Source organism: Durotheca rogersii, assembly GCF_024521655.1.
Source record: "Durotheca rogersii strain YMJ 92031201 chromosome Unknown GGS23scaffold_5, whole genome shotgun sequence".
NCBI lineage: Eukaryota > Fungi > Ascomycota > Sordariomycetes > Xylariales > Xylariaceae > Durotheca > Durotheca rogersii.
Genome location: NW_026251236.1, coordinates 1,445,377 through 1,468,802, shown reverse-complemented (window position 1 = coordinate 1,468,802; position 23,426 = coordinate 1,445,377). Strand labels below are relative to the sequence as shown.

The window sequence follows — 23,426 nt, the reverse complement described above, 5'->3', positions numbered from 1 at the left end:
AGCAGCCAAAGTTGTAAGATATATATATACCTATAGAGAGAGACAGAGAGAGAGGGAGAGAGTCGGTCGGTTGCTCAGAGTTGGGTGGCGAAGCCGGCTGGAACGTTGTTCCCACTCTTGATCCGCAGCAACTCCTTGCTGTGGGGGACGAAATCTAGGGCCCCCGGCGAAGGCTGGTTCACCACCGGCTCAGGCCAGCTTAGGGAAGCTCAGGGAAGCTCAAGGAGGCTCAGGCTAAAGTAGTAAGTGTTCAGTTCTTAGGATGGAAGGCGAAATTCTCGTTGTCGGTTTTGGGGACGCGTGTTCGATGATACAGAAGACTCAAAATGCATGCTAAAATGTGGCCATATATACCCAGGTCTATACAGACAAAACTCATGGCCGTCGCTGGCACGACGCCGATCAGCAATGTTTAGATGCTCGCACACGTATATGACGCCTTGAACGACCCGGGAATAGGTCTCTACAGAGATCGTTGGAAGTTTTATTAGCGGGGATTCATTTCACTCGAATATACCATAGGGTATCGGGGTAAAACCTCACCATCTTCCCCAGCTATGTCTTTGGAAGCCCTGGCTGACACATGGTGAATCTATAACAGGTTACCTATCAAACGGCCGCCGCCTTCGTGAGGCTGATGCCCCGAGGCCAAGGCCTATCTCGGCACTGAAGGATACACAGGAATCGTGCCTGGGGATAGCAAGACTAGGGACAAGATCTTCTTGGCCTGCGGGGCCGAGGTTGCGTTCCTAACTCGATAGGTGACGGTCACGGGCTTTCATAAACTCACCTAGAAGTGCTATATCCATGACATCATGTATTATGACAAGGACTGCCTCCAGCTCGAGGATGAGAGGTGTCTTTGATCGAGGGCGGGTATAGCTTGGGTATCGTTGGTATCGTTCTGGTCTGGCCTGGACGGAGGTCGGGTAGGGCCGGCGCTGTCCGTGTACGACGTTTCGTTTTGTGCTGCCGTAAGGCATGAGTCTCTTTGAAAGTCTCGCCGCAGCACGATAGCGATATGGCCGTTTCCGCCATCATTGATACAGTTACCGATAGATGCTGATAGAATGCGTTCAGATACGATGGAGGAGCGAGGATTATCGATACCCCTCACAAAACCCTGCCATGACGTAATAGCATTCGCTCTGGTGTACAAGTACATCAAATTTCTAACGAACCAATTCGCACGAAAAATCATCAGTCAGCAGACGGCGAAGGCCTGAAAAATTCCGTAATATCAAGAACTCGGCAGCTTACGCCCGAACAACATCGAGATCCATTCCGACCAATGTCTCCCCGCCCATCCTCCCATAGACATACGCCTCACTTATAAGCTTGTAGATCTTGTCGAATTTGTGTCGCAGAATAATAGGCACAGAGCACCCGAAGCGAACGTATACGATAGGTATCGCCTACCTACCTCGACATAGCGAGATCCCCGCCCGATAAGCCTTTCCAGACCCGGCGACACCGACCGCGTGAACATAGCCTCGGAATCATCGCTCTCCCTCGTCCGCGGTCCCGTCAGTACAGGAAAAGACAATCCTGTTCCAAGCGAGGATAGAAAGGCAGTCGCCCGATATAATACCATCAGTGATACGCGGGGACGCCTCGGGGACGCGGCCGAGAACGGTGCCCTCGGCGATGAGGAAACACTCTGAGCCGCGTGGCTTTTTCAGATTCCTCAGGTCACGCATTTCTCGATAGATTTCTCTCCTATTCTGGACGCATTTCATGCCACGTTATCGTACCGCTTCGCTACCTTCTTCTGTTTCCAGGGCTTTTCGCTTAAGTGCTCCAGAGAGATCTAGCAATCATGGCCTGGTGTTGGAGGAAGAAGAAGTTGGCGGAATCTGGGATGGGTTGGGGGGATGGGGAGTCCTGGTAGTTCCGTCGCCATCTCTCCCCTTGGGCGCTCCAGATGTTCTCGACCCCGGGCTCGTCGACACGTTGTGAGGATGGGAAGGCCTGATTCTTCGAGTACGCGGACCGTTTGACGGCTTCTCGAAACGAGACTCGGCTAAAAGCCCTCGAGACGCGTTGCGATGGATGCAGCGCCCCGGCGCCTCAAGACTGGATAATCGACCGATTCGAAATGCGAAATGTACCTACAACGTCGACAACGCTTATAGCCTTTCGCACGGGTTTTCCTTTCCCGTTGTTCAGTCTTGCCACCGGGGCCGTCAGTACGCACAAGGACGGTCTCCTCGCCCCTTTTGGCGCCAGTCCGAATAGCTGGCACTGGTAGTGCGCCACGACAGCTTTGTACGGGACCGGGACCGGGAGCTGCGATGTGAGGGATATCAAAAACACTTTTCTCGGGACTTGTGACCGCCCACGTCTCCAGGAGACGGATTCCTCACGGCTCATCACGGCTCATCACGGCTTCGCTCCTTACCCGCGTATACCTCTTAATATCTGAACATTTGCACAGGGTTAATGTAACAACGCTCGAGACGGGTTTCTAACTTCCCCTTGGGCGCCACCGACCCCGTTCCGAACCAGTTTCTCGCTGATCATACTAGGCGGTGGTCGGAGTTAGTTAGAAAATGATCTGATGGCTCGGCGATGTAATATCATATCAGGACCATAGCAGCAAATCCTCGCGTTCCCTTCCGTTCCAAGCATGATTACTAATAATATGTAACTGATTGTAAGCACGAATTAGGAATCTTCCTTTGTTAGTTACTAATGCGAATAAACAGCGTACGATCGGGCAAGCATAGAGGAGTAGTCGGCGGGCGCCAGCACATTGTTGCATGGCCAAGGATACGGCGCACTAGTCGATCCTGAGAAGGTATCATTACTTGTAGTGTGTAAGCCCGATGTTACGGGACACCAATCCGGCGTGGGAAAGAAAGATTCCAAACAGATAAGGCATTATACAACGATCAACCGCTGCGTGAAACGTTGTCTACGGACAGGGTTACCGAATATTAGAGCCTCTTAATTCTCTCCCGCGTGATGGTTCCTAGGCAGTCTGGCGCACTTTTATGAGTAAACCCTGTGAGGAAGAGGATGAGAGGGTTAGAACGGTCGTTTCACGGGAGTTCTTCGGCAACGATTTCTACTCTTTTCTTACTTATCACTGCTAGTATGTTGATTCCTCTATTCTTGGCGTAGGTATGTAGCCGTCGAGGGTTTCCCCAGATTTTCCGCTGCTAGTACTAGGGTCAGTTCAGCTCGGACAACTTGTCGTACACCGAGTCCGAGGTCCGTAAAATCCGCCGAAACTCCTTTTCCGCTGTTGTCGCCGCGTCACCACATCTCGCAACATTTTAACATAATAACACCTCGTCTTAGGAACTGATTATGTGAGTATACTGCCAATGCTACTCCATCTGGTAGCCTATTGTAACTCGGGTATCGGCTTAAAGCCGTCTGCGGCCATCGTTAAGACCGTCCCTCGATGGCGTCGTGCGTAAATATACACCTATGCGTATAAATATCTATATTACTGTCTTCAACCGGAAGTAAGCCGAATATAATGCACACATTAGGCCCGACGTAAGAAGCACGAGACTTCCTTAGAGATCCCTCATACCTCCATCCACAACCACCATGCGATTCCGCGACCACGCCCTCATCGGGGCCGCCAAGAACATCCCCGTCGGTCCTGCAACCCCCGTGGTGACCTTCAGCCCGATCGTGATCCCCATCCCAGGGCGTCCCGTCGACCTGGAGCTGAAGGTGACGTTTCCCGCGATCGGCGACGCGCTCCCCATCATCCTGCTCTCGCACGGCCAGGGCTTCAGCAACCACCTCAACTCGCTCGAGGGCTACACGCCGCTGGCCGAGTTCTGGGCCGCGCACGGCTTCGCCGTCGTGCAGCCCACGCACCTGTCCTCGCTGTCCCTGCGGCTGCCGGACCCGCCCGCCGGCAGCGAGTTCTACTGGCAGGACCGGGCGCAGGACCTCAGCCGAGTGCTCGACCACCTCGACGCGGTCGAGGCCGCGGTGCCGGCGCTGCGCGGGCGCCTCGACCGTAGGCGCGTCGCCGCCGCAGGCCACTCGCTCGGTGGGTGGACCGTGTGCGTGGCGTTGGGGGCGCGGAACGCGGACCCGCGGACGGGGGCGGCGGGCGGGGCGCGCGACGCGCGGATACGCGCGGGCGTGGTGCTGGCGGGGACGGGGGCGGGCGGCGACGGCGACCTGTCGGCGACGGGGCGCGCGGTGCTGCCCTTCTACGGGCCCGACTTCGGCGGCATGCGCGCGCCGGCGCTGGTGGTGTGCGGCACGGACGACGCGAGCCCGCGCCTGACGACGCGCGGCGCCGCCTGGCACGCGGACCCGTACGCGCGCGCGCCCGGCCCCAAGGACCTGCTCTGGCTGCGCGGCGCCGGCCACGCGCTCGGCGGCGTCAGCGGCTGGGACGCCGCCGAGGCCGCCGACGAGAGCCCCGAGCGCCTCGCCGCCGTCCAGCGCCTCACCTGGGCCTACCTGCGCAGCGCGCTGTACGACGGCGACGCGGCGTGGGAGGAGGCGCGGGAGGCGCTCGCGGGACTGCCCGAGCTCGGGTCCGTCGAGAGGAAGAGCTGAGAGAGGGAGGTAGGGGGACCTCGCGGAGATAGGCAGATAGGGGCTCGTCGTGCGGATCGGGAGAGTTAGGTTCTGAGACCAGGTTGCTGGTAGGTAGTTGATAACAGTTGAAGTGGAGCATTGCGCAACGGAGACGGAGAAATGCAAGAGGAGAAAAGAAGGAAAATATCACCATATCTTCGAATTACCCCTAAGTTGTACGCAGTATCATGCAGAGGTACTACCTGGCTCCGTAAGATCATGTAAAGGTACCGCCTGGCCCTGTAGGGGTATATCGGCCATAAGAAGCCTCTCCCGACCGTGCCTCCATGTGCTAGAGACGGAGGAAGAGTTCTGAGCGAGCTGAACGCCGCCGTACATGCATGAAAGAGCAGGTTCTAACCGCTCTAGTTGGTCCCTCGGCCGGCCTATGCTAGGGATAGACGAAACGCCCTATCACTCTATCTACGTCGTTCGACGCATCTTGCGCCTTTTCGCTATGCTCTAGACTAGCCCTGCCCCTCGTGGCGCCCATCCTGTCGATAACACCATGTCGGAGACCCCGAGTGTGCAGGTGCGCCTCCTGCAGGGTCCAACGGAGGAGGTAAAGCCCTCTGTAGAGTATGTCTTAGGTCTTATCGCCACGCCCTCCAGCCTGTGATATCTCCCGATTCACTCGGCTTGCTCCTCGGGATTGTTATCTAGGGTTAGTTAGGTCCACGTCTCGACGCCCCAAGCCGCCGCAGTTGCCATCAAGCCTAGCACGGGGGAATCTCGGCGATGCCGCTCTACGTACGTGTTCACAGGTGTATGAGTGGGCAGCCATCGATCATGGGTTTAAGGATTCTGAAGTGAGGTTATTAACCCTATTGGCTAGTAGTATACGATATTCTACATTTAGATCGCCACAGCGCCACTATCAAGGACTTTGCGCGGGCCCGGAGAGATCGTCCAAGTGGGTGGAATTTCGGTGGGGTGGCAGCTTCGAGTACTGGTAAACGTGTTAGACGGATAGCTCTTTGCTCCCAAGATCCCGGCACGTCGTCTTGACACCTCATCTCCGGATTCCGCTCACTAACCCGAGACTGCGGCACCGCGTTGCGTTCTCCCGTCCTAGGTTTACTGCGGAGCTAGATAGATGCTTATAATAGTGGGCTAGGACCGGAATTACAGACGTGGCCGTGATTATTGGCCTCCAGTAAGCTCCAGGTAGAATGTCTTGAAACGATCTTACGTTGTCTAAGATTATTGGCGGTGAAGGGTAGTAAGCGAAGACGTTTCGTCATCATACTCTTCCCCCGGAGGCTGTCTACGTAGGCAAAGTCTTACCTATACCTTAACCCAGCCTACGTGGGTCGGAATAGGGAGAGATAGACCGGAAAGGAAAAAATATGACGGCTGAAAAAGGGTTCGACGTAATCTTTCCTGCATATAATACTACGTATTAGAAGATGGCTTCCACGAGCGTGATCTAGCTCGTGTTCGTAACCCGTGATATCCGAGCAGCGTATCGTTAAAAGATGCCGATGCCTGTAGACGCTTTTGGACACACCTATTACAACTGGCTACGTAGGTCTATGGCCTGGCCGGATGTCACCGACAGACTGGGAATCGGGTCGCAATGAGTATCGCCCTTCTAGATTCTTTCTCCCTTCCTTTTCTAGTGAGCCATCCAATAGCCACATTGCTCGCACGCTTTCTTTGACAGGATCGGGACGCGTCCTTCCCAGTGGCAGGATGCTGCATAGGTACCTGTTCCTGATTGCCAGGTAACAAAGCCGAAACACCCTAGTACCATCCAGAGGTGTGAATGTCAGGCAGGCATCTGGAAAGGACCCTGCAGGAGTACCGTGATCCCATGGCGGATTACAGGCAGGCATCTTTCGAATATTAAGACATTGCTTAAAACTCTTGCCGCGCATCCAGTGGACGGCAGACGCATGAGAGCAAGGGAGAGATATATACGTGCCAATTTTCCAAGGACCCAAGGAATGAAGTTGCGTTAGTGCTAGGCCGTAGAGGGCCCTACATCGTGGGATAACTCACCCCAAGCCGGAAAACTATCTCTCGATACAGCGCACCTGCGGATAAAATAGCCTTGTAGGGATGGAATCTAGCTGTCGACAGATGAAATCGACGAAATAAATCTTGGCCTCGCATTCGCTTAAGACTAAGCGTCCTCTGATTCGCTATACTCTTGCGTGGCATGTCGGCATATCTGTGCCTCACTGGCGCTTCCCAGGTCACATCGAAAATCGCCCAGGATTGGGTAGGTGTTAGGAATTAATATCTCTCCCTCTCTCTCATATGCACAAGTCTTCCCTTCTGCCTAGCGCCCTCTCCGTCTGGAGCTCGAAAGGAAGACCTTCACCATCTGGTTCGTGAACTGATAATGACTTAACCGTTGCTTAGAACTTGGTACCCACGGGCGAGCTCCCCCCCCCCCCCCCCCAAACTCGTGCTTCGGCCTTGGTTCTTTTGGCCCCCTTCGGACCACCTAGCCGCCTACTAGTCTCTAAGCGGGGAACCAGTTCGGCGCGGGGGCCAAGAAGCCAAGCAGCCAAGCATGAGGAATCAACCGGGGATAATAAGCAGCTTCGCCTTACAAGAGATGCGCCAGCCACTCCATTTCCTTGCTCTAGCCCTTCTAGCCCTACTCGTGCCCTAGTCGGAATAGCGCCGGCATAGGACCACGACCATGTACATAGATAGGGAGAGGTGAAGGTCGGAAAAGAGGCACGGGGCGACGCTGCCAAGATTGTGTCGTCGCAGGCACGGGAGCCCCACGAAGCAGAGAGCGGCTACGCGTTCGTCAGATTATATACAACATCTGCCTCTCAGTATGCGTATTACCTACCTATCTACTTACGGCACCTATTCCCACGGTAGATGCGCCACCTATCGGGTGGGCGGGCATGCACCTGATGTGCCTGAAGCCTCCCGCTAAACAGGCCTGCTGTTCCCGCGTTCAGTGGGGGTCGCCTCCTCACACATTCCTACAAATAAATGCGCATCGCTATGCGCCTTCAGCAGCGGTTAGATGTAGAATGAATGCAAGAGACGCCCGGGGGAGTCGTGCGTCAGTACACATATACCAACACACCACGCACCAATACCACCTCGAGCTGGGGGTTGGGGTTGGTTGTGGGCATCCTGATGTGTGTGTAATAATACCTCTGTCCCTGGGGTGATAAGACCACCCCCTATTGGAGGGATGTGCGACACTGTCACAATAAAAACGGGGGACAGGATTTGATTTAATTAGCAAGATGGAACCAGGCGCAACACGTACAGGTAATAATATTCTCTATCTTGTTCGCGGTGATGCGTGTGTGTGTGTGTTGTGCTGTAGTAATAGTATTGGTAATGGTAACGTAGACACGGTAGTAGGGCGTTGGCTGGTTGGTAGTCTTCTGCGCTCCGTGAAGAGGGAAAGTTACAGATGGCCAAGAGGAACTTTGTTCGGGATCCAGGAACGGCATTTCTTTCCACTACATCATGTCTTATTCCACATACTAGGTAGTACCTCCATGTCATGAATTCTCTCGATATTAAGTACCTATAGCATCCCCCCCCTCTCCTCCGGTCTGTGAGCCCCTCTCTATATTCTACGTAACCCTCTATACACCTAGTAAGTATGGATGGCTAGGTATGTGTGGACCGTATAGGATAGGAACGCACGAGTTTTACAGGCGAGGGATAGACTAGATATGCATTTCCGCCTGCGTACCGTGGAGCGGATATGCATAAATATAGAAAATATAGGTATGTTATGCAGGCTTCTTCTAGTGAGAAGACGGCGAGCAAAAGCGCGACGGTGTGACGCTGTAACGTGCCCCGCTGCCCACGGGACCCCTGGCGATGCTTAACATCATACTACTGCTGGATCCTTTTGAAAAGGCGGGTTTAAATAATTTCCCGCGGGATTACGGTGCCCAGACTCCTCCTCCTCTCATCCTGGGATTCCACTTATCCGTGTGTTTTCTCGGCTTCGACTTCTAACCAGCTATGCCCATTTCTGCTTCTTATCGACCCTGCAAGATCTCTATCTCGCTCTGCCTGGGCTGCCTGGGCTCTGTCTGGGCTGCCTGAGCTCTGTCTGGGCTGCCTGGGAGAAATCTCCGACTCGAACACCACCCAACCCTGTGTTTGAAGAGAGCATGCTCGCGCCTTGGGAATCTGTCTCCTCTCGAACGGTGTGAACACGGGCGACGCCTACCGACTTTCTCTGAGCGTGGGTGCGGAACGATGATCGGAGGCCAGGGGGGCGTACGCGCGCGAGGGGGCGTCGACGTATTACCCCAGCCATAGCAACCAGCGCAACCAATCGTGAATTATCGCTATTGCGGCGATGTCTGGGTATTATTATGTAAGACCTAGCACTGCAGGATGTCCACACCACATGGCTGTAGTGAGGCACTGCTGGCTGTAATCCTGAGCCATGCGGATGGGTGGTATCGAGGCATCCGAAGAGGAGATCGGCACGAGTTTCATCGGAACAGCGCGCCAATGAATTAGAGGGATTGCGGCGTAACCAGCTCGAGGCTTGTCGTGACTTTAGGCACCTACATAACATCTACAGACACCAACCGAACCCATCGCGTCGAGGGAATCACAACCTGGCATCGTCGCCATGGTTGACGATCTGAGGCGCTTCCGAATCGCGCGTGAGCAGGTCGGAGGAAACCTGGCAGCGCTAACTGGATCCGGCCGGGAGTCGGCTGGTCCGATTTTGAGCCTGTCTACCCGGCTATCGAAGCAATTGGGCTCATGTTTTTGCGTAGCATCGTGCCTAGTAGCGCGGTAATAGTTGATGCGACCTTGGGCTCAGAGCGGTGGTGGTGTCGAGGTCTGGCTCGATTAGCTACAGGCAGAATCCGACCGGGTGCGTTAGCTGCTGGGTTAGCCCGGTCTGCTCTTGTTCCTTCGTCATGGCCTCTGGTGCCGCGAGGTTTTGCAAACCTGCCCCTTCGGATAGGTTGCCACACCACATCCCGGCATGCACTATCCCACGTGGGTGGTGGTGGTAGATTACTTCTTACCTGAGGGTTGGTAAGGACTTCGACGCACTTGATGGGACGGGAGTCCTGCGCCGAGAGCCATGGTAGCAGCCAACGAGCCCCTGTTTACTTATCGCAGCAGCCCTGGCCCCCTGGCGCGATGGCAAGATTGTGGAGGATTGGCTGGATGCTTCCCGCTTGACAACTAGTCCTCCTCACAGGTATGGGTCTGCGGAGTTGAGACCTGGGCTCGCGCTCATCTCTCACTCCCCCTCTCCTTGTATACGTAATACACCCCTAGAACACATCATGGGCTATAGAGCAGGCTCAAAGGATCCCGGCGCGGGAGGATCTCATCAGCTACGGCACAATCCAATGGAATAGCCCAGCCTAGTCCAGTCTGAAGGCTTATACGAGCTTGAATGGCCTCGCAAAGAGGGTTCAGTGGGGAGGGAGGGTCTAGGACCCGGCTCCCTGCCTACATAGCTACCTACGACACGGCTTGATTGGGTTGCCCTAGGGGAATTGTTCGCAAGGCGTCGACTCGTTCAGCGTCGCTTGACCTGACCAATCCCTCACTGTTCTCCTTGCGGGGTCTCTCGCGTCGAAGCGTGCCGAAACCTCGTAGAGAGACGATCTCGAACCAGCTTGAGGGGCGGTCAGATCGAGTATTCGTAAAGCTTGTCAGCCCAGGGAGTTTACCCGTAGCGCCGTGGGAGCCCGACAAGCGCAGATAATCGCGATTATGACAAGTTTCCTCTCCCGGAGCCGCTCCATTCGGCCTAACGGTGGTCCAACGGCTCTGCTCCTCTTATTACATGGGGTATGATAACATTGGAGGAGAGAGAAAGGCAGAGAGAGAGGTCAGCTTGCGGGCCCTTCCACGTACATATGTGCCGCGAAAACGATCCTCTCCACGGCCCCATGCGGAAAACCATCTCACATGCCGCTGTGCTGGGTTGTAAATCCCCCTTATCGACAGAAGTGGTTCTAGCACGCCGGGTACTCAGATCACCGCCAATACCCAAGCCGCACGGCATCGTACACACAACAATCTACTCTGATCCTATGGAACAGCAGACCCGTCCAGCATGGCGGCCATGACCTTTCTTTTTTTAGTGAGAGCTACTGGGTCTAGAATCCTGTCTCAGTCCGTAGCCTCCTAGCATGCCAGCTCTCGTGTGCCCTTCATGCGTATAGATATAAATGCATCGCGCCGCCACGAATAATAGACGGTATTATGGTGACTAATTTCTCAGTCAACTTTGTCGGTAGACCTTGACTATCCCTTGCTTGGCGTTTCCGTGTGCGAGTGTCGGACGGGACTGAGAGATCCGCATCGCCGAACGGACTTCGACTACGCACCACGGCCGGGTTGGGCCCCTTAAACAACGGCACACAACATTACGCGACGCCGCACGACGAGACCGCGCGGCTTCAACAGCCGGTGGCGCCCGACATATGTCTAACATCATGTCCGAGATATCTTCTTTCGCGACGTCTAAGCGCTCGGCATGCGACCGCTGTCGTAGCCAGAAGCTGCGGTGCCCACCGCGAGAACCAGGCGCGACCGCGTGCGCGCGGTGCCTTCGGCTGGGCGCGGAGTGCGTTACGAGCTATCCTAGGCCGCCGGGTCGGTCTTCGAAGGCGAACAATCCCGAGGCTCTCTCTCAGCAGCCCCTGAGGACTTCTCGACCGGCGGAGCCGAGACGCCAAGTAGCGATGCCCGGGTCTGTCGCTATACCGCCCTCTACTTCACACGCGATAGTATCCGCGACGACGGCTACCGCGTCGAGACATACTCACAGTCCGACGTCGCACGCCCGGTCGCATTCGAACGATCCCCCGTTCGTCTCGGGCCCCTACCAGGATCTCTTCAAGCACACCTCTACCATATCCGCCGACAACTTGGCCTTCTTGACCCCAGACCCGTCACATCACGATCTTGACGATGTTTTCTTTTCTATGGATCCGTCCACTTTTACGCACGCCCACGTTGATAAGACCGATCCTTCGCAAGGAATAACGCCGCGAACGGAGGACGCCTTTGACAACGACAAGTCTGCCGGCGACGGCAACAGCTACCTCGAGAACGACACGCGGCTATCGAGCCTCATGCTTGACCTATCTAGACGTCTCGAACAGTGCATGGAGATGACCTCGTCCGCGGATAACATGATGACGATGGACATACCGTCTGCGACCGACTCGACGAGCCAGAATCTGCTCACGCACGCCCTCGGCGACCTATCCGAGTTTCTCTTCATCGTCCAATCCTACGTATCGCGAAAACCCACCCTCGCCTCCGACGCCTCGGAAAGCGGCGCAACAATGGGAAGCAGCAGCAGCAGCATGGTGGGCGCCGAGTCCCGCATCGGCACGGTAGTGCTGCTCAACATCCTCTCTGCGTACCTCCAGATCGTCGCCATATACGACATCCTCCTGCAGACGCTAAGCGACCGGCTGCTGGAGGGGCTGGACGAAGCCTCGGGGGACTCGCAGAGGACCCTGCGGGGGCTGCCGCTGGCGGGACTCTCGCAGAGGCAGGGCAACCTGCAGACGCGGATACTGCTGCACGCCATATTGCATCAGTTCGATACCGTCGAGAGCGTGCTCGGGCTACCGGCTGAGTTTCGCGTGACGGATAAGAGCGGGCCGTACTCGGGCCTGTTCGAGGACGAGCGTGCTACAGGGCTGCTTCAGGCGGTGGGGTTGGGGACGACCGCCTTGGCGTTTCCTACAAACCGCCTGGAGACAAGGTCGTTGCCCTCGCTGAAGGACGCGATACGGAAGATACAGTCCTTCCTGAGTATGTAATTGGTTGGGATCACTGTATAGCTAGGCCAGCCGATACCCGGAGGCAACACTTAATCCTACCAAGGAGTGTGGTAATATTCCTAGATTACGATACCTGCATAGAGCGAGACGCGGTGCCACGTTTTGATAGATTTCGCCGCTTCTGGGAGATATGGGAATACAAAGAAATGTTAAAGACCGAACCGTTACTCCTGTTGAATTGAGACGCCATTTGACTGTAACCCGTCTCGTCCTTATTAAGGAGGGGCTTTTTTTTTTTCGTCTCTCTAATTGCCTCCGATTCGCGTGTAAGCGAGAGTAGGAAAAGGGGTTTCCAGCATTCCAAAGCTTCTAGGCTCTCAGCCCCCGTAATTCTACAATACAGCAGCCTTAAGGGGTCAGCCAACTACCCTATACCGCCTTCTCGGCTGCAAATTTGCCTTCTGAACGTGTCTCGAGCATTGCGCCCTCCTCTGTCACGACGGTTTAGCAAAATGCGACTCGCGAGGTCGAACGCGAATATTAGGCACGTTAGCTCTGTTGCTAGGACTTGGACGATCCCACTAGCTAGCCCTCCGCTACGGTGCGTGCCGAGTGGAAATTTCTTGGAAGGACAAGTGCCCTGCCAAGTCATATGCGGATTGCCCGTACATATGGGTCTGTACCAGGAAACCCGAAAGGGGGATAAATCCATTCCGCCGGGGCCGAACTCTTCCTTGCGTCGTGCTGCGTCGGCCAATACATAGGTATTTCTCGAACAACCTAATCTCGAGATCCTATCTGGGTGGGGGTGGGGATGGAGGCAGGGGACGAAGGCCGCCTGTAAACGGGCTAGCGACTCTGTATCTTTATTTCTGGTGCCTACGTTGCGTAGCACTTTTTAGTAAGCGGGAGCAGGGAGGCCGTCGCAAACGTGAAATCGCCAGGGGTGGCGTCGACTAGGGGCTTGTCGGCAGGCAGATTAGGTGAGGCCATATCGACTAAGAGTTATTCGGGGCCGGGGGGGGGGGGCTTGGAAACAGCACTATATCAGTATCCGTCAAAATAGCCTCACGCGGCAGCAAAGTCTTGGAAGTAACTAACTGCCGCCGGAGCGGTCGTCATTTATTGTACAAGGAGAGAGGATTCGAAACCGAATCACTCGACCGCCTGCAAGTCAGCAACTTGGACTGAAGCTGACACGGGCGGTGCAGGGGGTGGCGACACACTCCGATTGGCTGTACACCAGGACCGGAGGACAGGGGTTGGTTCGGAGGGCGAGTCGGCGATTCCTTGTTCGGAGACGGAGGCTGAGGTAAGGGACGGGTGTCCGAATTTCGGTGGAATCATTCCTTCATGATGTCTCCCAGATTGCCGTGTACGGTTCTGACAGCGAAGATAGAGGCTAGTTGACTGTGCGAATGTGGCCGACTGCGAGCGGATCAAGGTCGTTGCGATAGTAGAATCAGATCGTAGACATGTATTAATGACAATGAGCGTCTGAGTAGATTCCTCTTCAAGAGATTCGCTTCACAGCTCTCAGGTCCTTCTTCAACACCACGCAGGTCACATTCACCCGGGCTCTTCAACAACAGGACTTGTATCATACCCAGCCACTGCCACTACTATACGGGTGCATCTTGTATCATATTCCCTTTCACCATGTCTCCTAGTCAGAACGAGCCCATCGCCGTGGTGGGCAGCGCGTGCCGCTTCGCCGGAGACGCCAGCTCGCCATCGAAATTATGGGATGTCTTGCGTGAGCCGCAAGACCACCTGCAGGAGATCCCAGACAGCCGGTTCAGCACGAGGGGACACTACCACACCGACGGGTCGTATCACGGCCACGCGAACGTGAAGAACGCTTACCTCATCGACGACAACCTCAGCGCGTTCGATGCCGAGTTCTTTGGGGTCAAGCCCGTAGAGGCGAAAGCCATGGACCCCCAACAGCGGTTGCTGATGGAGGTTGCCTACGAGGGTCTTGAATCGGCCGGCATGGCGATGGAAGATCTCAAGGGCAGCGATACGGGCGTCTACGTAGGCGTGATGTTTAACGACTACGCCTGCATGCTGCTCCGTGACCTGCAAGAAATACCTACCTATTACGCCACGGGAACCGGTCAAAGTATTCTATCCAACCGCATATCCTACTTCTTTGACTGGCATGGCGCGTCAATTACTATTGATACAGCCTGCTCATCCTCTGTAAGTTACTCTCTCTCAACTTGTCTATTGTCTCCATAGAGAGTTTTGTTTCTCCCATGCCCCACTCTGTTGTCCTGGTCGACAACTTGGCAGTTAAAAAAAAAGATATTACTATACTCTCTAAATAGTCCATGCTATCGAGAAATTACGTGCATGAGTTGCATGAACATCAAATATGCTTCTCGAAACAACCAAGTACTGACTCCCGGATCTTTGTAGATGGTGGCTGTCCACATGGCCGTCCAAGCCCTTCGATCCGGGGATTCCCGGATGGCTCTGGCCTGCGGCTCGAACCTGATCCTCGACCCCATGAACTTCATCATTGAGAGCAAGCTGAAAATGCTGTCGCCCGATGGTCGTAGTCGTATGTGGGATCAGGGTGCCAATGGCTACGCCCGTGGTGAAGGTGTTGCTACGGTTGTGTTGAAAACGCTCAGCGCGGCGCTAGAGGACGGCGACCACATCGAATGTATCATCCGAGACATTGCTCTCAATCAAGACGGTGCCACGGGCGGCATCACCATGCCCAGTCCGACTGCCCAAGCTGCCCTCATTCGCAGCACTTACGCGAAGGCTGGCTTGGACCTCTCCAAGCCGCAGGATCGCCCGCAATACTTCGAGGCGCACGGCACCGGTACACCCGCTGGAGACCCTACCGAGGCTGAGGCTGTGTATAATGCATTCTACGGGTCTCTCAACGGTGGGCTGGAGCTTAGCAACGGTAACCCGCTGTACGTGGGATCCATCAAGACCGTACTTGGGCACACTGAAGGCACCGCCGGTGTTGCCGCCATCCTTAAGGCGTCGCTCGCTCTCCAGCACGGCGTCGTCCCCCCGAATCTCCTATTCGAGAAGCTTAGTGACCGTGTGGCACCTTTCTACAAGAACCTCGAAATCCCCACCGCGTCTAGGGCGTGGCCCGCTGTCGAAGGAGCTCCCAGGCGAGCGAGCGTAAACTCGTTCGGCTTTGGCGGCGCTAACGCCCACGCCATCCTCGAGAGCTACGACAACAAGGCCGGCGGGAAGCCGGCGGGCGACGCCGTCGTGTTCTCCCCGTTCGTGTTTTCTGCCCTCTCCGAGGCTGCGCTCCGGGGTAATCTCTCGGCCTACGCCGCCTTCCTCGAGGGCGGCCGTCCGGATATCGACGCGCGCGATCTCGCGTGGACTCTGCGCGGGCGCAGGTCTACGTTGGCTCGCCGCATCGCATTCAACGCCTCTTCCATTGCAGAGCTGCAGCAGCAGATCACCGCCAAGCTCTCCCAGACCGACGGCGGCTTCGGCGTAAGCGCCCTCAAGACGCGAACCGCCCCTAAGCTTCTGGGTGTCTTCACCGGGCAGGGCGTCCAGTATGCGCGCATGGCTGCTGAGTTGGTAGAGAAGTCGGACTTCGCCCGGAAGATCATCGACGACCTGGATTCTTACCTCGGCCAACTTCCCGATGGCCCGGCCTGGTCTTTGAAGACCGAGCTTCTCGCGGCTGCTGACGCGTCCCGTGTCCACGAGGCTCTCCTTTCTCAGCCGCTGTGCACGGCGATTCAAATACTCTTGGTGGACCTACTTCAGCTGACTGGCGTCCAATTTGATGCCGTCGTCGGCCACTCCTCAGGTGAGATCGCCGCCGCGTACGCCGCCGGGTACCTCAACGCCCGCGATGCTATATACGTTGCCTACTACCGTGGTCTGCATGTTCAAAATTCCTCCAGCCCGAACGGAAAGGACATAAAGGGTGCTATGGTGGCTGTTGGAAGCTCTAGGGAAGATATGGAAGAGCTCTGCGCGGATGAAGTCTTTGCCGGCCGCATTGCTGTTGCGGCTAGCAATTCTCCCTCGAGCATCACTGTCTCCGGAGATGCAGATGCAATCGACGAGCTCCAGGTGATTCTCAACGAGGAGCAAAAGTTCAACCGCCGCCTTCGGGTTGACAAAGCCTACCATTCTAGGCACATGCTTCCCTGCTACGAGCCGTACGTGGCGTCTCTTCGCAGCGCCGGTGTCAAGGTCCAAGTGCCCCATGGCAAGACGACATGGTTCTCGAGCGTACACGACCGCTCCGTCGACTCGAGCATGGACCTGGCCGGCAACTACTGGGCTGATAACATGACGCGTCCTGTGCTGTTCTGCGAGGCACTCACCACGGCCTTGGCTGCCGGCCCCTACGACCTGGCTCTCGAAGTGGGAGCCCATCCCGCTCTCAAGGGACCGGCCGCTCAGACCATTCAGCAAGTATCTGAGAAGGATATCCCCTACCAGGGTACTCTTGAGCGTGGCACCAGTGCCGTATCCGCGATGTCGGCGGCGCTCGGTTTCCTCTGGTCGTACCTAGATAAGAGCCAGTTCCGCCTCGACCGGTACGAGTCTGCCTTGGCTGGGGAGCGTCAATTCACTCTGGTTAAGGGACTGCCTACTTACAGCTGGAACCACGACACCAAATACTGGCACGAGTCCCGCAGCTCGCGCAAGCTGCGTCTCAGACAAAGGCCGGTGCACTCCCTGCTGGGTGATGAGTCGCCAGAGAGCGCTCCTCACCACCTGATCTGGAAGAATCTGCTGCGTGTCAACGAGATGGAGTGGCTTGACGGCCATCAGGTTCAAGGCCAGGTTGTCTTCCCGGCAGCCGGCTATATAGCATCCGCAATGGAGGCCTCGCGGTTCTTGGCCGAGAACGTGAGCAAGACAATTCGTCTGATTGAACTTCGAAACTTCACTATTCACAACGCCGTCTTCTTCGATGCCGACGATTCTGGCATCGAAGTTTCCATCCAAATGGCCGAAATTACCGAGAAGGCGGATCGTATCCGCGCCAAGTTCACATACTCCGCCGCCCTGGACACCTCTGCTCGAGACTCCCTCACGTTAGCTGCCAGCGGCGATGTCGAGATCACATTGGGAGAGGCCTCCACAACGTTACTCCCCGTACGAAAGGCTGCTCTTACCCACGTTATCGACGTTGAGCCCGAGCGGTTTTACCAGGCCCTGGCCGACCTCGGTTACAACTTCAGTGGCCGTTTCAAGTCCCTCTCGTCTCTTCAGCGGAAGCACTACCGTGCTACGTGCGTGGCCAAGATGCGACCCCTTGAACAGGGTGAGGATGCTATGTACATACATCCCGCTGAACTTGACTCCATTCTCCAGTCCATCATTCTCGCATACAGCTACCCTTACGATGAGCAACTGCGAACCCTACATCTTCCAACGAGCATCTCACACATCCGCATCAACCCGGCCCTGCTAGGCACGTCTGACAGGACCGAGGCAGAATTCCTGGCGCTTGACTCGGCCATTGCACCAAGGAAGCCTGGGCAGAGGGGTATCACCGGCCACGTTGATCTCTATTCCAACAAGGGTAACAACGCGGCTATCCAGATCCAGGGTGCTAATTTCATGCCTCTTGGTGGTTCCGCTGCCGAGGAAGATAGGAGAGTCTTTTCGAAGATCCATTGGGTCAATGCACGGCCTAATGGGTTGGAAGCTGGGAAGGATATCCCCCTGACCGAGAGTCACGTCGGCATCGTCTGTCTGCTAGAACGGATAGCTACCTGGTACCTCAGGAAGTTCCATAGGGAGACGCCTGCCGATCACCCCCTGAGAGACGAGTTCACCATCAAGTGGTACCTCAACTACGCCCGCTACATCAACGACATGGTTGAGTCTGGCAAGCACAAGTGGGCGCAGAAGGAATGGATGAACGATACCTTGGAGGATATCTTGGAGGCAAGCAAGCCGTGGATGCACCTCCCCGATGTCGAGATCATGCACCTCGTCGGTCGCGAGATGCCGCGTGTTCTCGCCGGCGAGACTACAATCCTGGAGCAGTTCCGTGCCACTGACATCTTGGACCGCTACTACGCCAACGGTTTTGGGCTGCACGAGTCGGGCCAGTGGGTTAGCCGCACAGTGAAGCAGATCACCGACCGGTACCCGCACATGAACATCCTCGAGGTGGGCGCCGGCACCGGTGGTGCGACCAAGGCCATCTTCCGCGAGATCGGCCAGAGCTTCCGCTCGTACACTTACACCGATATCTCAGCTGCCTTCTTCGAGAACGCCGCCGCCACCTTCTCTCAGCACAAGGACCGTATGATCTTCAAGACCTTCAACGCCGAGAACAGCCCCGAGGAGCAGGGCTTCGTCGAGGGTTCCTACGATATGGTCGTCGCTTTCTTCGTCATCCACGCTACTAGCGATCTCGAGCGCGCGCTGCGCCACATCCGCCGCATGCTGAAGCCTGGCGGCTTCCTTGTCGTCGGTGAAGGTCAGGAGGGTATGAATGGTGTTGCCAGCAGCGGTTTCATCTTCGGCACTCTTCCCGGATGGTGGCTCGGAACCAGCACGGGCCGTGAGATCTCGCCCCACGTGTCGCCCCAGGAATGGGACGCACTTCTCCGCAGGACCGGCTTTGCTGGCGTCGACACGCATCCTCCCGACTCCTTCGAGGACGTCCTCAACGTGTTCCATTTCGCCGCCCAGGCTGTCGACGAGCAAGTTGAATTCTTCCGCGAGCCCCTTGTCGCGGACTGGCGTCCGGCTCCTATTGAGAAACTGGTCATCGTCGGTGGTCAGACAGACCGCAGTTCACACCTTGTCAGCGGACTCACGTCGATCCTCTCCCGAGGGTTCGCTACCAACATCCATTCATACAAGACTCTCTTGGATGTGGACTACGAAATCGTCGGCGAGAACTCTGTCGTCGTGAGCTTGATCGAGCTTGACCATCCGGTGTTCAAGGACATCAAACCCGATACCTTTGAAGCCTTTAAGAAGATGTTCGAGTTTGGTAAGACGCTCCTTTGGGTCACAAGCGGCCGCCGGGATGACGAGCCTTACTCCAACATGACTGTTGGATGGGGACGTGTCGCCGTGCACGAGGTCCCCGAGCTCCGTCTCCAGCAGCTAGATATCGCCGACCCCCAGAACACCAAGGCCGAAACTGTTGCCAAGATTCTCCTGCAATTCTATGCGTCCGCGTCCAAGAAAGAGGACCTCCTCTGGACTGTCGAGCCTGAGGTCGTCATCGACGCTGAGGAGCGCGAGCTGGTGGCTAGACTGCGCCCCGTTTCCGAACTCAACGACCGATACAACTCGGCGCGTCACCCCATCGTCCACCAGACCGAGATTAAGGAGAACACCAATGTCACCGTCCGGATTGATGAGAGCGACTGCGTGATCCAGCATCAGTCTGACTATGAGTCCTTAGTCACGTCGAACAAGGGTGAGCTGCTTGAGCTCCGCGTGAAGCATGCCGTCTTCTCTGCCCTGAAGACTCCTTTGGGCCATAAGTTCCTCGTAATTGGCGAGGAAATCGGAAGTAAGAAGACTTACCTGGCTCTCGTCTCTTCTCTGGCATCGATTGCTAGGGTATCGCCAAAGGCCGTCGTCCCATACGAGCTGGAAAATGCCTCCGGCGACGCCGTCCTTACCGCAGCAGCCGCCCATCTTATCTCTCTCGCTGCCGTTGACGCTCTCTGCAGTGGTCAAACACTGGTAGCTCACAACCTCCCCGCCGCGATTGCGCAGGCTATTGAGGCTCAAGCCTCCACTAAGGACGTCCGCGTAGTCTTCACGCCAGATGCTAGTGACGAGAACACCCCCGAGTCGTGGATCAAACTCCCAGCTTACCTGAGCCAGCCGGACGTTAGCGAGATCCTGCTGGCTGAGCCATCTGCCTTCATCGGGCTCTCTAACGCCCCTTCTGACAACGAGGCTACCCTTCTCTCCAGCCTCCCCGACTATTGCTTCAAGCTCACGGCTAAGACGCTCTACGCACGGTCCGGTTCCCCCAACGATCGCAGCGATGTCGCAGCCGTCAAGCTTGGTGAGCTCCTCAGCCGGGCAGTTGCATTCGTTAAAAGTGCAGGTGTTGCGACTCCTACATCCGACACCGTCGGTCTTGATGCGCTGGCTACTGGTACGCGGCCTAGCGACCCCCTAGCTATCATTGACTGGCAGAAGGCTACCTCGGTCCCAGTCCACGCCAGCCGATTGGACTCCCTCGGACAGTTGTTCAGGGGCGCTGAGGGCACCTACTGGATTGTGGGAATGTCTGGCGCGCTAGGCATCTCGCTCTGCGACTGGATGGTAAGCGCCGGAGCCAGAAACGTGGTCCTGACGACAAGAAACCCGAAGGTCGACCCCGAATGGATCGCTGCCCACAAACGCAAGGGAGCCACTATCGCAATTGTTCCCTGCGACGCCAGGAACGAGGAGGCCCTGAAAGCGGCCCACCGGAAGATCCACGAGACTCTTCCCCCTATTGTCGGTGTGATGAACGGCGCGATGGTGCTGCGCGACGTTGCTATCCGCAACATGTCGTTTGGCGAACTTACCGACGTGACCGGACCCAAGGTTGATGGAAGTATTTTCGTGGAGCGCATCTTCCGCGACATCGATTTGGATTTCTTCGTCCTCGTCTCTTCTATTAATTGCGTTATCGGCAACTTAGGTCAGGCCAACTATGCCGCTGCTAACATGTACATGTGCAGTCTCGCAGCCCAGCGAAGGAAGCGCGGTCTTCGCGCTGCCACCGTTAATGCCGGCGCCATCATGGGTGCTGGGTATATGGAGCGCGAGTCCCGCCGGGCGCTCGACCTGATCGTCCAGAAGCTTCACATGATGCGCATGTCAGAAGAAGACTGGAACCAGGCGCTCTGCGAAGCTATCGACGCCAGCAGACTTGAGTCTCCCTACGGACCGGAAATCACCACCGGTCTCTCCGACGTACCCTTCGACACCACCAGCGCCCCTTACTGGTTCTTGAACCCCATGTTCTCCTCCTTCATCGTCCAACAGAAGGCGAACGCCGTACTGAAAAACGCAGATAAGAACACCAAGTCTATCCAGGATCACCTAGCTGCTTGCCAGTCGCGAAATGACGTCCACGAGGTCGTCAAACGTAAGTCAAACATCTTTCCTTATCCTCCCTCTTCACACCCCGCCATCATCAGTAGCTGATTATGTTTGAATACAGACGCCTTCGCGACGCAGCTCCGCAACGTTCTGCAGATGCAGACCTCAGACGACGAGCTGATGGCGTCGCGTAGCAGCGAGATTGGCCTAGACTCCCTCGTCTCCGTCGACATCCGGTCGTGGTTCCTCAAGAACCTGCAAGTCAACATCCCTGTCCTCAAGATCATGGGCAACGACACCATGGCCAACATGGTCCAGCTCGCGGTGGACAGCATCCCCGCCGACCTGCTGCCGCTGCTCGCGGGCGGCGAGGACAGCACGTCGGAGAGCGCCGACGCGACCAGCGACGACCGCAGCGTGCGCGACATGAGCGGTATCACCACGCCGATGACTGAGATAGTGCCGACGCCGGCGGGCGAGCCGGCCGGCTCAGACCACCGCAAGGCTGGCGAGGGCGGCATCCTCCGCGCTACGAACGAGAACGGCCGGATCGACTGGGAGGCCGAGGCGCGCCCCCCGGCGGACCTGGATTCGATCGCGCAGATCCGGGACGCGCCGCCGACCTTCCCGCCCAACGTCATCGTGCTCACGGGCGCGACCGGGCTCCTGGGCCACCACCTGGTCGAGTACCTGCTCGAGCGGACGGGCGCGCGCAAGATCCACTGCGTGGCGATCCGCAAGCTGGCGGCGCGGCTGGCCAAGGGCGAGCTGGCGCAGCCGACGAACCCGCGCGTGCAGTACCACGAAGGCGACCTGCTGCAGCCGCTGCTCGGGCTCGAGGCCGGTGCGGCGGCGGAGATCTTCGCGGCGGCCGACCTGGTGATCCACAACGGCGCCGACACGTCGCACCTCAAGTACTTCGCGGACCTGCGGGCGGCCAACGTGGGGTCGACGCAGACGCTGGTGCGGCTGTGCCTGCCGCGGCGCATCCCGGTGCACTACGTGTCGTCGGCGGGGCTCGCGGTGCTGTACAACCAGGCGAGCTTCCCGGAGGTCAACGTGACGCGGGCGCCGGGGGCGTCGCAGCCGGCGGCGGACGGGACGTTCGGGTACATGTGCTCGAAGTGGACGAACGAGCGGCTGCTGGAGCAGGTGCACGCGCGGTACGGGCTGCCGGTGTGCATCCACCGGCCGTCGACGATCCTGCGGGAGGGCGCGGACGCGGAGGGCGACCGGGCGATGCTGGATTGGGTGAACGCGCTGCTGCACTGGTCGCGGGCGATCCGGGCGGCGCCACGCATCGAGCACAACCGCGGCGCGCTGGACCTGGTGCGGGTGTCGACGGCGTGCGAGAGCATCCTGCACCACGTGCTGGACGGCAGCGAGCGCGCGCGGCGCGAGGTCACGTACGTGCACCAGGTGGGCGACATCGTGGTGCCGATGAAGGACCTGCGCCAGTTCGGCGAGCAGACGGGCGACGGCCGCCCCTTCGAGGTGCTGCCGTTCGCGCGCTGGCTCGAGAAGGCGGTCGCCGCCGGCCTGCACCCCGCGGTCGGCGCGCTGATCGAGATGATGGACTCGCCGCAGGCCCCGGATTACCCGCGGCTGGTCAAGGCTCCGCTGGCCAAGGCGTGAGACGGTTAGACACGCATGCTCTGGGTTGCCCCTTAATGATGTCGGGTGATCGTGTACATCTCTCTGTACAGTAGCTGTATCTTACTGGTCTTTTGTATCTGTCGGCGTTGGGCAAGGGTTATGTATTTTACGTATGACGACTTTTTCCTCCATCACGAAAATCAACAAGTGGTTAGGTTTTTGAAAAAATAGCTACGATTTGCCCCCAAATTTTGAAGTTGTGCGTGCCCTGCTACAGTTCTGGTGCGTTCTTGCTCTCCCTCCACGTAGTTGGGTATGTACGTACACTCTGCTACCAATGCTACGCTTCTTTGTAATAGATGCTGCTGCATCTCCGCCTTAGAGGAAGAGGGTTACTCGCTGGATTTGCTTGGGCGCCCTTTTGGAAACACACCATCGCTGCGATATCTCGTCGAAGGATAGATTGATTGATGTAATAGATGG

The 23,426-nt window shown here is 57.0% G+C and overlaps 3 protein-coding genes across 3 annotated transcripts; all 3 read left to right on the top strand.

The window, feature by feature from the left end:
• The first annotated feature begins 3,317 nt into the window (after positions 1 to 3,317).
• On the top strand, positions 3,318 to 4,981 carry GGS23DRAFT_618388 (alpha/beta-hydrolase). The gene has a single exon (XM_051520932.1). The coding sequence runs from the start codon at positions 3,565 to 3,567 to the stop codon at positions 4,540 to 4,542; it is 978 nt and encodes a 325-aa protein (XP_051374050.1). The 5' UTR covers positions 3,318 to 3,564; the 3' UTR covers positions 4,543 to 4,981.
• Positions 4,982 to 10,636: 5,655 nt separating this feature from the next.
• Positions 10,637 to 12,458, top strand: GGS23DRAFT_422270 (uncharacterized protein). Its single transcript, XM_051513776.1, has 2 exons — positions 10,637 to 10,671; positions 10,797 to 12,458. Exon 2 carries the CDS (start codon positions 10,983 to 10,985, stop codon positions 12,336 to 12,338), a length of 1,356 nt encoding a protein of 451 aa, XP_051374049.1. The 5' UTR covers positions 10,637 to 10,671; positions 10,797 to 10,982; the 3' UTR covers positions 12,339 to 12,458.
• A 1,500-nt stretch (positions 12,459 to 13,958) lies between these two features.
• GGS23DRAFT_594876 (putative polyketide synthase) lies at positions 13,959 to 22,982 on the top strand (the record flags this gene model as incomplete). The annotated part of the gene is made up of 3 exons (XM_051518227.1): positions 13,959 to 14,504; positions 14,724 to 21,393; positions 21,469 to 22,982. 3 exons carry the CDS (start codon positions 13,959 to 13,961, stop codon positions 22,980 to 22,982), a joined length of 8,730 nt encoding a protein of 2,909 aa, XP_051374048.1.
• Between the last annotated feature and the right edge of the window lie 444 nt (positions 22,983 to 23,426).

Excerpts from the sequence above, each read along its gene's own strand:
- GGS23DRAFT_618388 (XM_051520932.1), top strand. The coding sequence starts at position 3,565 with ATGCGATTCCGCGACCACGCCCTCATCGGGGCCGCCAAGAACATCCCC.
- GGS23DRAFT_422270 (XM_051513776.1), top strand. The coding sequence starts at position 10,983 with ATGTCTAACATCATGTCCGAGATATCTTCTTTCGCGACGTCTAAGCGC.